Genomic DNA, 16555 nt, shown 5'->3' on the forward strand with positions numbered 1-16555 from the left:
TGGATTACACCCCAGAAGATAACATAGACACATAAGAAATAGAGGATTACTGTATTACTTATGAAAGGCATGCAATAATATGTAGATTTAACAACTTTTGGCCCAAACTAGTGGATTTATTCCATTGGATCTTCACGAACTGGACCATGCAATGTGAAATACACCTCTGCTCTAAAGGATTTTTTATCGTAAATTTCTTATCAGCAACTGACAGGGACACAGTAATACAGGAAGGACCTTGGTTCTGGGGATCCACAGGACTTTTCATCACACCTTGGTTTCCAGAATTTGGTGCAAATACAATGGTTGTTACCAAAATGTTAGTTTGGGTGCGACTACACAACCTCCCAATACATCTCTGGACTGATCAAGTACTAGCTGGAATCGGAAATACCATTGGACGCTACATCAAATGTGACACACAACGAGTGGAGGAATGAATCTACACATATGCACAGATATGTGTGGAAGTAGACCTCAGCAAAGGCTTGCTAGACCAGATTCAGCTAAAGCATGGACAGAGGAGCTGGACATAGGGTCTAGACTTCGAAAATACTGCTTTCAGATGCCGAATATGTAGACAAACAGGACACCTACAGAGCACATGTCCAGCAGCCAAAAAAGACAATCGAAGAACGAAGAAAACAGAAAAAAAAGTGAAGGGATGGCAATTTCCCCCACCTGCTTATGATGACGAGGAGGAAGAAGAGATGGAGTTTACAAATCCCAACCAGCCCAGCCAGATGAACAAAGAACCAACAGAGGAAGACAAAATACCTCAGGAACAGTTAGAAACAACACAGGCAAATTCAACAGATATTATGGACATGGGCAGAAACAAACGACAACACATATCAGACTCGTCAGACTCTAATAAAGACAATCCACAACCTGTGGCTGAATCTGCACTTGCACTCATAAGTCCAACAGAGTCACAGGGGATTTGGAAAAAAGTTGAGAAGAAAAAGGGGCGAAAACTCTGACTTTCCCCCACATGTACATAATCATATCTGCATAACATGCTTATTTCTTGAATTCGTACACCCTGCGTGGTGATGACGGATCATTGCATCTTTTTTAAGCACCATTTTTGACACCTGTTTACAGCATATGCCGGAAGGCATCTACAACATGTAATTTTTCAATAATAATGAAAGATTACGATTTTTCCAGTGGAAAAAAAATATAAAATTAAAAAAATAAAATAAAAAACTAAGTAAAAAAATAAAAAAAAAAATCCTTGTGTAAATTAAATTTAAATTTGTAATTTTGAGTTAAAAGTTGAAGTAGAAAAGATTATTGATATTTCCATTTTTTAACAATGATTATAAATAATTGCTTCTAAGAAAAAAAAAAAAATTTCAAGTGTATTTAATTGATTTGCAATAAAAAAAAAAACAATGTTTAATTTTTGATGTGATTGAGTTATTTTTTTTGTTAAACTTGGCAAGAATACATCACCCAATGGGGAGAGCAATTAAAGCAATGACTTCACATCAAGGAGTGCCTTAAAAGACCACCCTGTCTATCCAAAACCCAATACATATGATTAAATTATTAATTAATATAGAAAAATAATTCTTTTATTATCTGATAATAAATCCAAAAAATTATTTTATTCGAAATTCATTTCATAACAACCAAAAATAATTAAAAAAAAAAAATCATACAGACATAACTAGATATAAGAAATATGCTAGCACAAATTGATCTTAAACTAGAAGAACTAAGACAAGGTTGGTTTAAATCTATTACATTAATAATTTTGATTACTATGTGTGATTTGTTTAAAGAAAAAGAATATTTATTAGGTAAATGTTAATTTATAAATAATTTTGAAATGTTTTATTTATAATTTCTATGTTCAAGTTAGGCATTGGAAGGTTTTCAGGTATATTTTTTCGTGTTATTTGGTAGGGATTTATTATATTTTCTGACGGAGATTTGGTGACTTATCAGATTGAATTTTATATTCTCCACAATCTAATTTAAAACATCTAAAATGAATATTGGACCCAAAAAAATACTTTGCTTTAAAAAAAAACTCCAAAATATATAACAGTTGGAGAGAATTGTTAGTCTTACCATATTAAGTTTTAAATTCTCCACAATCTAAATACATATATAAAATCAAAAACTCATTTAAAACATTTAAAATAAATATTTTACCCAAAAAAAATTCACCTTATTTTATTCAAAATTCTAAAATATGTCATACTAAGACCGTCATTTTACTTATATATAATGAATATTTCTTATATATTTAAAAGAAAAGTGATCATAGTTTTTTTTTAACCAACAAACTGCTCCCTCTTCTTATCATCTTCCAATATTTGAAACCCTATTATGTAATACAATCGTTTAAATCAGTGTAAGTAGAGGCAAACTTTGTGTTGAAATTATAACTTCAATTGCAGTGAACAGAACAGCAGCAGCTACTTTATTCATTTGTCGTGATCCGGCGCTCCACATTTTTTCCCGATATTTTAAATCACCGCCATTACCATCTTTTCACTCTTTAATTATTTTTGTGTTTCCAGAAGGAAGAAGATCAGATCCAGCGCTACACCATTACTTTTCAACAACCGTATTAATGGGTATAACGACTGAAACAGAAAAAGAACCATTCTCGAGCCGTAGTAGCATTTATCAGTCATAGATTTCATCATCACCGACTCAAGAAATACAGCAAAAGATCAAATCTGTTAATCATGAGCAGCAAAGACTTCATCAGCAAGTTAAAGCAGTGATGACCCTTTCCCGCACTATAAAATGCAGACACAGCAGTGTAGAAAAACATAGATTGAAAGTCCTTTTGTAACACACAGCAATGTAGAACAAGAGAGTTTTTTTTGTATTGCACAGCAGTGCTGAAATTTTCTGAGATAGTTGTTTTGAGGAACTGAAGCGTTCCTGTTGTAATCCCTCTGTCAAGAGGAAGATGCTCTTTAGCATAATATTTTGTGAAGATCCCTCTACATGAGGAAGACTTATTTTATCAGTTAGTTTATCGTTCATAAATAGAAGTTTTTTTTGCCTGTTGCTGTTACACCGTAAGTCGAAAAATAATTGACGTCAAAAATCCCTGTTGTTGTTACATCGTAACTCAAAAAATACTTGACGTCAAAAAGTTAAATTGCTGCAACACCACGAACAGCGTTGCTGCAACACAAGTTACAGCAACTGAAAAAAAACTGTGTTGTTGCAACACCGTTTCCAGAGAACGAATTTTTCTGTTTTTCTGAGTTAAAAACAGAGTATTTTTCTGTGTCAAAAACAGAGTATTATTTTGATTAGTTTTTGATCCTGAGGCAAAGTAGAGTATTATTTTATGCTTTGTTCTTGTGTTTTTGAATTATCAGAAAAGAGAGTATTACTCTCTGTTCATATTTTTGTTGTTTCGGAATTTATCAGAAAATTCTCAACAGTGGAAACAGAGGATTTTTCCACTGTATTTTGTTTGGAATAACCAGAAATCCCCGACATGGTATCAGAGCTTGTCCAGGCTCTTTGAAGACATCAAAGAAGCTGAAAGAAGATTTGTTGCTGCAGCAAATTATCTAGCAGAGCGAAAACGCTGTCAAGGTATTTTTCAGATTAGTTTTTTTGTGTAGCTGTTGAAGACAATTAAGTGATTTTTTTTACAGTCAAGTATTGTAAGAATGGCCAGCACCAGCGTGGGTATGTTTAATACCCAGCTCCCACAGTTCAATGGGAAAAATTATGACTACTGGGCAATAACCATGAGAGCCGTGTTTGCCTCACAAGATTTATGGGAACTTGTTGAATATGGATTTGAAGAACCAGCAAATGAAGAAGAGTTTATTGGATTAACTCAGGCAGAGAAAGAGCTGTTGAAGAGCAATAAGAAGAAGGACTCAAAAGCCTTTGTACTTTTATATCAAGCAGTGCATGAGAGTGTTTCCGAGGATAACAGCAGCCAAAACATCCAGAGAAGCATGAAAAACTCTCAAGACAGCCTATCAAGGCATGGAGAAAGTGAAGACAGCAAAACTACAGTTGCTGAGGAAAGATTTTGAGCACCTGCGTATGAAGGAGTCAGATAATATTGACTCATTCTTCACACAAGCAATTGGTTTGGTCACACAGATAAGGTCTCATGGAGAAACTCTTGAAGAAAGGAGGATTGTGGAGAAACTATTGAGGTGCCTACCCTCAAAATTTGATGTGATTGTCACCACCATAGAAGTGACAAAGGATCTCTCAAATTTTTCAGTTGATGAACTTCATGCATCACTCATAACACATGAGCAGAGGTTGAGTAGAAATGAAAACTCATCTCTAGAGCAAGCATTCAAGACCCAGATGTCATTTAGAAGAGGAAGAGGTCAAGGCAGAGGAAACAAGAGAGGAAGAGGAAGAACCCAATACAGAGGCGGAAGAAACAGTCCAGCAAACGTTCAAGGAAGAGGCAGCAATCCAAATCAGAACCAAGGCCATGGCAGCAGTCAACAAAGTGGACAACATCATGCTCAAGGACAAAGGTATGAAAAATCCAATGTCCAATGTTATTATTGTAAAAAATATGGGCACTATGCAAATGAATGTAGGAAGAAGCAGCATGATATGAGTAATAGATCTAGTGCAAATATCACTAGAGAAAATATCAGTCAAGATAATGTGTTGTTAGTTTGTAATATGGCTGAAACAAACAGTGAAGATATATGGTTTCTAGATTTTGGTTGTAGCAACCATATGACAGGAAACATAGCCCTGTTTTCTGCTTTAGATCAGAGTGTGCAATCACAAGTCACACTTGGGACTGATAGTAAAATTTCTGTTATGGGAAAAGGAGAATTTAAAATATTTACAAAGAAAGGTGAAAAGAAAACCATAGCAGATGTCTATTATGTTCCTGGAATGAAGTGTAATCTCTTGAGTATTGGGCAGCTTGTTCAGAAGGGTTACAATGTTTTCTTTAAGAATGATGTATGCACCATCATGGACAGATTACCCAGCAAACGTTGTATTGCTGAAGTGAAGATGACAAGGAACAGGATGTTCCCTCTCAGAATAAGGGCAGATCTAAAAAATAAAGAAGTAATTGCAGGAGTGACACAAGAGGCTCTCCAAAGCGTACCAAAGGATGAAAATTGGTTGTGGCATTTGAGATTTGGACATCTCAACTTTGGAGGTCTTAATTTGTTGAGTAGAAAATGAATGGTAAGAGGATTACCACTGATAGAAAAGCCAGACAACCTTTGTGAAGGTTGTATATTGGGGAAACAACACAGAAAAAGTTTTCCAACCGGAAAAAGCATAAGGGCAAAAGCACCCTTAGAAATTATCCACTCAGATTTATGTGGACCGATGCAAGCTCCATCACTTGCAGGCAGCCAATATTTTCTAACATTTATTGATGACTTTACCAGAAAGACTTGGGTTTATTTTCTAAAGAATAAGAGTGAAGTGTTTGAAAATTTTCAAAATTTCAAAGCACTTGTAGAAAATCAAAGTGGGTTGCGTATCAAGGTTTTGAGAACTGATAGAGGAGGTGAGTATATCTCCAAAGAATTTTTACGTTTTTGCAGAGAAAATGGAATTCATAAGCAATTTACAGCAAGGTACACCCCGCAGCAAAATGGAGTTGCTGAAAGGAAAAACAGAACAATCATGGATATGGCGAGGAGCATGTTGAAGGCAAAGCATTTGCCAAATGATTATTTGGCTGAAGCTGTACACTGTGCAATATATATTTTGAATAGATGTCCTACAAAAGCAGTGATGAACAAAGTGCCAGAAGAAACATGGAGTAGGAGAAAGCAAGGAGTCACCCACATGAAAGTTTTTGGTTGTGTGGCTTATGCACACATTCCAGATCAGCTAAGGAAGAAATTAGACAGCAAAGGGGAGAAATGTATTTTCATTGGATACAGTGAAGAATCCAAAGCTTACAGATTATATATCCCATCCACCAAGAAGTTTTTTGTGAGCAGAAATGTTCAATTTATTGAGGAGGAAGCTTGGGATGGAAGCATAGAGAAAACAGTTAATGTTAAAAACTGTTTGTCTCATGATGATGATGATGAGGAGTTGGCTGAAACACATCCCCAAACAGCAGCGCCAACAACAGAACAACAAGAGACACCCTTGAGGAGAAATGAGAGTGCTTCTCCAAGCACACCACAAGGAGGAAATTCAAGTGCATCTACAAGCACTTGCACACCGAATGAAAGAGATAAGAAATTCAGAAATTTAAGTGATATTTATGATGAAGGAATGAATTCCCTGTTTTCTATGTATTGTCACGTTGATGACCATGTTCATTTCGAAGATGCAATTAAAGATAAGAAATGGATAAAAGCTATGGATGATGAGATGAATGCCATAGAAAGAAATAAGACATGGGATTTAGTTGAGCTACCAAAAGGTAAAGAAGTCATTGGAGTTAAATGGGTCTACAAGACCAAGAGTAATGTTGAAGGAAAGATAGAAAGGCATAAGGCAAGACTTGTTGTCAAGGGATACAAGCAGCAGTATGGGAGAGATTATAAGGAGACTTTCGCACCGGTTGCAAGAATGGAAACAGTAAGAACAGTGTTGTCCATAGCAGCACAAAACAAATGGAAAATTTACCAAATGGACGTGAAGTCAGCATTCTTGAATGGAGTATTAATGGAAGAGGTTTACATTGAGCAACCTCTAGGCTATGAGAAGAAAGGCCAAGAGCACAAAGTTTGCAGATTGAAGAAAGCTCTTTATGGGCTAAAGCAAGCGCCAAGAGCATGGTACAGTAGGATAGATTCCTATCTACTGGAAAATGGATTTGAGAAGTGTGAGGGAGAACCCACTATTTACATCAAAGAAAAAGACTGTAAAATTTTAATTGTTGTGTTATATGTTGATGATGTGATTTTTACAGGGAATGATGACTACCTTATTGAAAATTTCAAATCAGTCATGAAAGAAGAATTTGAGATCACTGACATGGGTTTGCTGAGATACTTCTTAGGAATAGAAGTAGATCAAAATGAAAATGGAATTTTTATTTCACAGACAAAATATGTAAATGAAGTGTTGGGCAGATTTAACATGCAGGACAACAAGGCAGCAATCACTCCCACAGTGATGGGATTAAAACTCAGCAAAGAGGACAACAACAAAGATTTTGACCCTAGTGTGTACAAGAGCATAGTTGGCAGCCTCATGTATTTGACTGCAACTAGGCCAGACATAATGTATGCTGTTAGTTTAATTTCCAAATTCATGGAGAAGCCAAAAGAAACACATTGGCAGGCAGCAAAGAGAATTCTGAGGTATGTTAAAAGTACAAAAAGGTATGGCATATTTTATACTGTTTCAGAATGTTCAGATTTAGTTGGATACACAGATAGTGATTGGGTTGGAAGTGTAGATGACCGGAAAAGCACATCTGGTTACATTTTTCACATAGGTTCAGGAGCCATTTCATGGGCTTCCAAGAAACAGCCAATTGTGGTATTGTCTAAAGGAGAAGCAGAGTATGTGGCAACTAGAGCAGAAGGATGTCAAGCGGTTTGGATGAGGAGAATGTTGAGAAGTCTATGCCAGGAGCAGGCAACAACAACAGTTATTTTTTGTGACAATAGCTCAGCTATTGCATTATCCAAGAACTTTGTATTCCACAAGAGAACGAAACACATAGACACAAAGTTTCACTACATCAGAGAATTGGTAAACAATGGAGAAATTATTTTACAACATTGCAGGACTCAGGAATAGGTTGCAGATATTCTGACAAAGCCATTAGATCAGAAAAGCTTTGATTTTTTAAGGAAACTTCTGGGTATGACTGATAACCCAGCAGTTGAAATTAAAGGGGAGTGTTGAAATTATAATTTCAACTGCAGTGAACAGAACAACAGCAGCTACTTTATTCGTTTGTCGTGATCCGGCGCCCCACATTTTTTCCCGATCTTTTAAATCACTGTCATTACCATCTTTTCACTCTTTAATTATTTTTGTGTTTCCAGAAGGAAGAAGATCAGATCCAGCGCTACACCATTACTTTTCAACAACCGTATTAATGGGCATAACGGCTGAAATAGAAAAAGAACCATTCTCGAGCCGTAGCAGCATTTATCAGCTATAGATTTCATCATCACCGACTCAAGAAATACAACCAAAGATCAAATCTGTTAATCATGAGCAGCAGAGACTTAATCAGCAAGTTAAAGCAGTGATGACCCTTTTCCGCACTATAAAATGCAGACACAGCAGTGTAGAAAAACATAGATTGAAAGTCCTTTTGTAACACACAGCAGTGTAGAACAAGAGAGTTTTTTTTGTATTGCACAGCAGTGCTGAAATTTTCTGAGATAGTTGTTTTGAGGAACTGAAGCGTTCCTGTTGTAATCCCTCTGTCAAGAGGAAGATGCTCTTTAGCATAATATTTTGTGAAGATCCCTCTATGTGAGGAAGACTTATTTTATCAGTTAGTTTATCGTTCATAAATAGAATTTTTTTTTGCCTGTTGTTGTTACACCGTAAGTCGAAAAATACTTGACGTCAAAAATCCCTGTTGCTGTTACACCGTAACTCAAAAAATACTTGACGTCAAAAAGTTACGTTGCTGCAACACCACGAACAGCGTCGCTGCAACACAAGTTACAACAACTGAAAAAAAACTGTGTTGCTGCAACACCGTTTCCATAGAACAAATTTTTCTGTTTTTCTGAGTTAAAAACATAGTATTTTTCTATGTCAAAAACAGAGTATTATTTTGATCAGTTTTTGATCCTGAGCCAAAGTAGAGTATTATTTTATGCTCTGTTCTTGTGTTTTTGAATTATCAGAAAACAGAGTATTACTCTCTGTTCATATTTTTGTTGTTTCGGAATTTATCAGAAAATTCTCAACAATGGAAACAGAGGATTTTTCCACTGTATTTTGTTTGGAATAACAAAAAATCCCCGACACTTTGCGGGAAATGTTTAAAAGCGATTACGATATTAATATTATTGCCTCAGGTCTTCAGCGTTGAGTCCCAAGCCTGCTGGGCAACCCTATATTTTTGTTGTCTCCATTATATTGGATTATATTTGTTCTGGATTCTTTTTTTGTTGTCTCCATTATTTGGATACTTCGGCTTCGCGTATTCCTAAATTAAGTGAACGTCATTGATATGTGAATAAGGATTCGGATTTAAATGCCAAAGCTTTTTGTTGTCTCCATTATTTGGATACTTCGGCTTCGCGTATTCCTAAATTAAGTCAACGTCATTGATATGTGAATAAGGATTCGGATTTAAATGCCAAAGCGGGTACTTCACGTGTGTCTCCCAGGAGACCCCGTCACAAATATTATTTTACACTGAAATATACATACATCCAAATCACAATAAAACTTGCATCGGTATATGTAGCTGCATCTTTGGACAACAGACTAGACGAAACCATTCATAAGATGTATATAGAATTTCCAAATACAAAGTGGACAACGCTTATTTTATGCGGGCAACCCGGGGGTATTACTTGTCTCGTAAGACTATGCACAAACTGATTGAATCTATGTAACACATTCAACCTATTTGTGCGTGATTATTCTATGTTTGGATTACAAGAACTTATTCACAGGATGTTTGTCTTGCATATGCACCAGTACAAGAACTTATAATTCGGCTGCTTCATCGAAATTATATGTTGGATTTCAGGTAACTCTTTCCTTTAGGCCCACTTGTTCGAATGAACATCCTGTATTCATTGAACTTCATCTTTCCGTATCTCGGCGGGTTGGAATCATCAATCAGCTCCTTTAGAGACCCGATTTCCTTGTCTCCATTAGGGTTACAGAAAACCGCGATCGACATTCGTTCCTTTTTCGAGTTCACAAGGCAGCTGTGTTCCACACTTTTGTAAATTCCGTTTGCCAATATCTGCCCGAAGAAAGAAATAGAAAGAATTATGACAATCGGCGGATTTTGACGGGTGAATGAAAAAAGTAATCGAAATACTGACCTCCATCTGGTCGCCTAGGTTTATCGTCAAAGCATCAACGACAGGCCGCACAGCCACCCAATAGTCGCCTTTGCGAACTTGGAGGCCCACGACATCATCCTGAAGCAGAACGGTTATTCCTCCAGGATCGGAGTGAGGGGACAGCTCTTAAGTCAATTCCGGTTGTGGGCATACGGGATAATAGCTGACTCGAACAGAAATCCCAATTCCCTCCTCGCCTGCAAAAGCTTCATTTGGATGGTCCGGAGGCAGGCCCAGGTTTTCCCAAAACACAGACAGCAAGGTGTCACAGAGTTGCAGCATTCCTTCGCAGTACTCCTTCATTATACTCTTGTGATGTCGACACAAAGAAGCAATAATGTAATTTCCAGAGTAGCTACACAAACAAGAGAAAAGGAGCACTTCCTGTTTTATCTTGCAACCCAACCGACAAACATCACTTCCACTCTCAGAATTAGGATAAAAATAAAGAACTATATAGATTCCGTAATGAAACTTGTAAATGATGCTCCATTGACTCCATATAGATGCATGCAAGTGGAATTTTGAATATAAACGAAGAATAAAAATGCAACGTTGAATGGAAAGGGAGTTCCTGCATCACCTGTATTCATCCGGTTTGGATGGCCATCTGTCCTCCTCTCGTATGGAGAGAGGCAAGTAGTTGTGATAATAGTAATCCCCCCAGTCGAGAATCGCACCTTTCTGCACACCAGTTCGACTACCATATCCAACGTAAGTCCAAGGATCGTTGGCGTGTTTCTGCTTCTCCTCCAACGGCTGACAAAAGAACTCTCTCGACACCTCACGTACGGATATGAGAAGTTTCGCAGAAACTCCATGGTTAATAACTTGAAAGAATCCCCACTCTCTACATGCATCTGATATGTCTTCCATGGTCTTATTCCGACGTTCGTCGTAGAGACCAGCGAGGTCTATGATGGGTATCTCCTCTGCTAACAGCCGCAACTTCGGGGGCCTCTCGTGATCAGGCCTGATGTATCTGGATGGCAAGCATTCAATGCCGCTCTCCGAAATACATTGGACTCTGGTTATTGTCTCAGGCCACTCCATTGGATGGTAATGTCCAAAACACAACTGATCAAAGTGCTGAACAATATAAATAGCAAAAGGGACTGCTAGCAGTCCGTAATCTCACAAATAGATATCTACCGCATTCTCTCCCTTGCCATCCCTAATCTCACAAATAGATATCTACCGCATTCTCTCCCTTGCCATCCCAGAGGTCGTATATATGCCCGGAGCGAGGAATTTGAGCACAAGATGTTAAAATAATACAAGGGGATTATTAAACTCAAGAAAAAGGATGGGAAAACGTGACGTTGTACCAAAAGGGGAGAATGTCGACTAGGCATCATAATCAGCCACTCAAAAACTGACTTACCTCATGAAGAGTGACGACTACGTGCCCTCGAGATAATAGAATTTCTAAGTGTGTAACATGGCCTCGTGGTCGTTCTGGAGACATAAGTTATTGATAGCGTTGAGTGGTCAGTGCCTGAAAGTCAGTTTGCATGGGAATCTCCCATATATCATCACATGTTATTTGAGGTATTACATGCCATGTAAGAAATAATACATGGAAATCGGAAACTTTGCATTCTTTCATGATTCTATAGAGGTAATACATATTTAATTAAGTCAAAGCGATGAAAGCTAAGCCTCGCATCGATGATCCTAAAAATACAGTCTTTATATATCCAAATAAAAAAATTCCCTCCACTTTCTTTACATGTGAAATTGCGTTGATTAACTTGCGATTAATAAAAAATATAATCTTTTATCATCCCTAACTTAAGACTGCTTCAACTTTCTTTATACATTAAAAAATGCGTATATAATCAAAACCAGAAATGCGGATATAATCAAACTAGTTCCATTTGAACAACCTGAAATTTTCGGAATTAATAAGTGACTTCGCACGCAGATTGCAACCGATGTCTCCAGCTTCACGTTCAACGGGAGCTACATTGTCGTAACGACGTGGAAACCATAGATATAGATAAGGCTCCGCCGGGCCAAAAAAAAAAGGCTTTCTATTATTTGTAACTGTTAGAAGGTTGCGTGACAGCAGAGCCGATTTCATAAAAAAAATATAATAATATTAAGTTAAAAGTAAAAAAAATAATAATAATAAGTTAAATGTAATTGGGAGCCAATTTCATAAATAATAATAATAAGAAGTTAAAGTAATTGGGGTAAGTAAATGATGGTTCAATTAATAAAAAAAAGTTAAATAACGAAAATAATAAAATTCCATTTGTTATATTTTGATTTTGTTATTAACTTGTGATTGTGAGAGGTGCTTAAAGTAGATGTGTAGATGTAATGCAAGTATGTAAACTATTCTAAATGTTGGTTTAATTAAATAATAATAAGTCAGAAGTGGTTGGTGAGTATTGGTTAAATTAATAATAAAAAGTTAAAGTAATAAAAATAATACAATTCAATTTGTTATATTTTGATTTTGTTATTAACTTATGAATAAGTTTTGTTACATTACCATGAGCCAATACCATGTCTTATCAATATGGTAAGCTCAAAAACCATAACTTATTTCAAAACCAAAATGTTTTATAACGATATCACAAGATTCTTAATGGATATTCACCCTCACTTTATAGTAACTTGTAGAAATTTGGCTTTGTTACAATACCATGGGCCAATACTTATCAATAACGCATGCAAAAAAAATAACTTATTTCACAATCAAACTATTTTATAACAATATGAAAATATTCTTAACCATAGATATTCATCCCCACTGTACCATGGATATTGTTAACTTGTAAATAGATTTCATTACAATACCATGGCTTAACAATACCACAAGCCCAAAAAACATAACTTATTTCACAATCAAAATATTTTATTCAATATGACAAGATTCATAATCATGGATATTCACCACCACTTTGTCATTGATATTATGAACTTGTGAATAGAATTTGCTACAATAGCATGGGCTAATACCATGGCTTATCAGTACCACATTCTAAACAATCATAACCTATTTCACAATCAAAATAATTTATAACAATATAACAAGATTCTTAACCATCGATATTCACCCCCACTTTACCATAGATATTAGTAACTCATAAATAGGCTTTGTTACAAAACCATGGCTTATCAATAACACATGCCAAAAAACTAAATCTGATTTTACAATAAAAATTGTTCTATTTTAATTTAATTTTATATCATTTTTTATAGAATTTAGGCTTGTGTGATCCATATCAAGTTTTTGAAACATGTTTATTTTTTAGTTATTTATTTAAATTGAAAGTAAATATTTTTCCCCTAATTTTTTGTCTATTCAAAATTAATCTTTTCTTTTTAGACGTTGGAGCGATCTGTCTCACTATTTAACTGATCTGATTTTTCATCTTGTGGTGACGATGAACCACACTCGTTGGTTCGAAACGTGTCGGAAAAATAATTTTGATGTGATTATCACCAAAAATATGTCTCAAAAACTTTTTTTAACTGAATCTAATAGGAAAAGGGTTATAATTAATTTTTAGATGTATATAAACCCTCTATCTTCATGACTACTAAAATATTCCCATAGAAATTAAATTAAGGTTTGAATAAAACTAAAAATGATAATAACTTTATATTTAAAGATGTGAAATTTATATAAGACAAATAGTATTAGTAAGAACCAACATAGATCCATGTTAACTAAGGATCTAGGCATGACAACAAGAAAAGTGAAGGGAAGAGAGAGGGAGGGAGGGAGATAGGGAAAAGGTTGGAGGGTGGAGAGAGAGAAAGAGAGAGAGAGTGATGGGGGGAGATGAGAGAGGGAGGTGGGAGATAGAGGAAAGAAGAGATAGGATGTGGTAGAAAGAGTGAGGAAAGAACAAAGACATAGCGAGATAAAGGTGGAAAGAGAGGGAGTAAGAAGGGAGAGATGGAGAGACAGAGAGGGAGAGAGGAGAGGAGGGATTATAGAGAAGATGTGGGGAGAGAAGAGAAAGAGAGAGAGGGAGGCGCAAAGATGGAGAGAGAGAGAGAGAGAGAGAATGATGGGGAGGAGAGATAGAGGGAGATGGGAGAGAAAGGGAGAGAGAGAAGGAGAGAAAGGGAAGGAAGAAGAAAGACACAGAGGGAGAAAAGTGTTGGACACCTAATCCTCTAAGAGTTGGTGTGGAAGCTGAACAACGAAAAGGAGTCCAAGAGACCACTTGGAATATGAATCCAAGGGTCACACCATGTACTATAAATGTATATCATTTGTTAATAATAAGTGAACTCTCCTACTTATCTTTCATATTTGTCTTTGCCATGTGTGTGTTTAACATGGTATCAGAGGAGGTGATCTCCTGCCCTGCTCAAGTGTGAGCAACCTATTTTTGTGGCCTTTGTAAACCAATGCTCTCCTCCTGATTATACCTTTCTGAGCATTTGTTACAATAAAAGTTGCTACCTCTATCAGCTCTGCCATTCCTCTGTTGTGAGCAAACTCGCCCGTTCGACTGCGAAGAGGAATATCGCAAGACCTATCCCTCTCTACCAATGCAACACTCTAACACTCTCTGTCAATTTCATGCTTCCACTTAGGCCTGTTTCTGCAAACCAACAGAAGTTGTGCGCTCTTTCTCCATTCCTAGTTCAAACGTTACCTCTGCATTTTAGCTGTGCATTGATTCCAAGTCCATACTCCTGGTGCATTTTCTGTGACTTTATTTGAAGTCTTGAGAAATGAATTGAAGCAGTTCTTGTGAAAGTCAATGAATCAAAACATTAAATCTTTGGTCATGTCACTAGAATATATTAATTGTTGATCATGATATTTGACTACGTTGGAATGGAGCTCTCGATGAGAAAGGGAGTGTCATTGACTAGAAATGGAGTGTTGAGTTTTTGAAGAGAAGTATTGGATGTTGTTTCAAAGCTCTACATAGAATGGTTCGAATTACATCTGTGTTGGCAGCAAATATCTCTCGATGCATTGGGTATATGTTTCATCTCTCTACATTGAATTTATGATGGATATGGATTAGCATTGATGTTGTGAGTATTGCTGGTTCAAAACTTGTATTAATGCTATGACATGGTTGTTGTTGCATTAAATTTTATTGACTGCTGCTGCGTTAAACTTTATTGAACAACCAAAATAAGCTGAATTTGCTTTGCATGGCCTAAAACCATGTGGAAAGTGTTTGCAAAAGTGGTATATTGGCATTATGCTCCAATGAAATACACTAGCTTCCTAGTACTACATGCTTCACTTACTATACTCATTGAATCTGCTGTGACTACAAAGGCATCGGCCCATGCAAGGTGCTCTATTTGTGGGTTTGGATCTTGGCCATCCCAAATATAGACCTTTCGATGACTACCAAATTCTTTCCACATTATGTTACACACCTGAAGAGGCATTCTTCTCTAGAAAGAAATGCGTGCAATCTTACATTTACCAAGAACCTTATATAGAGCATCTATTAACTTCACAGCAAGGTCTATTCCATATTTACAATGTCTTGTAGGTCCCCCTATATTCACAACAAGCAATGGCTTTGCAAGTGGTTGTAATTCATCATGCCACTGTGCAGCAACCATTCGTAATGTGGCAAAATCAGCCTCGTGCAAAGCTCCAAGTGTAAGCACCACGTTTCTATCTGGTGGTTCTCTAGGAGTTATCCAATTCCATAGAAAATGAGGAACTTGTTGACGTCCAACATGAGTCAAAGCATGAAAATCATGGTGAAGGGTTACCACCAAGTCAAATCGATTGAGTTAACACCTCGGGTGTTGTATCTGTATTACAAATGTATTTTGGGGAGTAAGTCTTTTTATTGTACTCACAATTGAAACTGTGTCCCGACTAGACGTAACAACCAGCAATGGTCCCTCTTTGTCTGTAATTTCACGAGCCATTATTACTCTCTGCATTGAAGCTTATGCCTAATTTCAACATCGAATATCTTGTATGTTGATCGAGCTCACCATTTGTCTTTGTCTATATTTTTGCATTGAAAATGAGTTGAATTATATGGGTAAACTTTGAGCTATATGGTTGCACCAATGTTGTTGTCTTTATGGATAAAATAGACTTGAGAAATCAATAGTATTGCCTGCATTAAAGGGATATTGCACACTATTTGTTTGTTGCACATTTGTAGAGAATATTTTGTAGTGACATTGGTTCATAGTTGTAAACAAATTTTAAAGTGTAAATTTGACATTGGAGAAAATGACCCAAATTGGTGAAGTATTAGAGTTCTTGAAAACTCTGATACAATCTACTTCAAATGACACATTCCAAATTAAAAAAGGCTCTCACTCATAAATTTAGACTTGTCTACAATATGCACAAGAACAAATTGATTTTTTACAGATTGAATCTCAACTACAACGGGAAGAATTACAACAATGGAGTCATCATTCTCAACATATTTTTGTTAAGAACATTGAGACAGATACCCATCAGCAACAAGTCAATATTTTTGAAGTTCTTTCAGATTTAGTACCCAATGAAGCAGCATTTGTACATGCAGATGCATAAGTTCAGTTTTCACTTCCCAAGCCCATCATCAGACCTTGGGAAGAGCTTGTCCATAATAAGT

General features: G+C 36.4%; 1 protein-coding gene and 1 pseudogene across 1 annotated transcript; both read right to left on the bottom strand.

The window, feature by feature from the left end:
- Positions 1–9634: 9634 nt before the first annotated feature.
- LOC149201155 (jasmonate-induced oxygenase 2-like) lies at positions 9635–11030 on the bottom strand. The gene is made up of 4 exons (XM_089401212.1): positions 10561–11030; positions 10146–10332; positions 9957–10055; positions 9635–9874 (listed from the first exon to the last, which is right to left on the bottom strand). Exons 1-4 carry the CDS (start codon positions 11028–11030, stop codon positions 9635–9637), a joined length of 996 nt encoding a protein of 331 aa, XP_089257338.1.
- A 4140-nt stretch (positions 11031–15170) lies between these two features.
- Positions 15171–15866, bottom strand: LOC149201156 (mitochondrial fission protein ELM1 pseudogene; annotated as a pseudogene).
- Between the last annotated feature and the right edge of the window lie 689 nt (positions 15867–16555).

This window comes from Pinus tabuliformis, chromosome 2_1 (assembly GCF_031772625.1).
Source record: "Pinus tabuliformis cultivar Carrire ecotype Pingquan chromosome 2_1, CPIR1, whole genome shotgun sequence".
NCBI lineage: Eukaryota > Viridiplantae > Streptophyta > Pinopsida > Pinales > Pinaceae > Pinus > Pinus tabuliformis.

Excerpts from the sequence above, each read along its gene's own strand:
- LOC149201155 (XM_089401212.1), bottom strand. The coding sequence starts at position 11,030 with ATGGAGTGGCCTGAGACAATAACCAGAGTCCAATGTATTTCGGAGAGC. Across the intron at positions 10,333-10,560 it reads TCCAAACCGGATGAATACAG|CTACTCTGGAAATTACATTA; the intron begins GTGATGCAGGAA and ends TTGTTTGTGTAG. Across the intron at positions 9,875-9,956 it reads ACCTAGGCGACCAGATGGAG|ATATTGGCAAACGGAATTTA; the intron begins GTCAGTATTTCG and ends TTCTTCGGGCAG.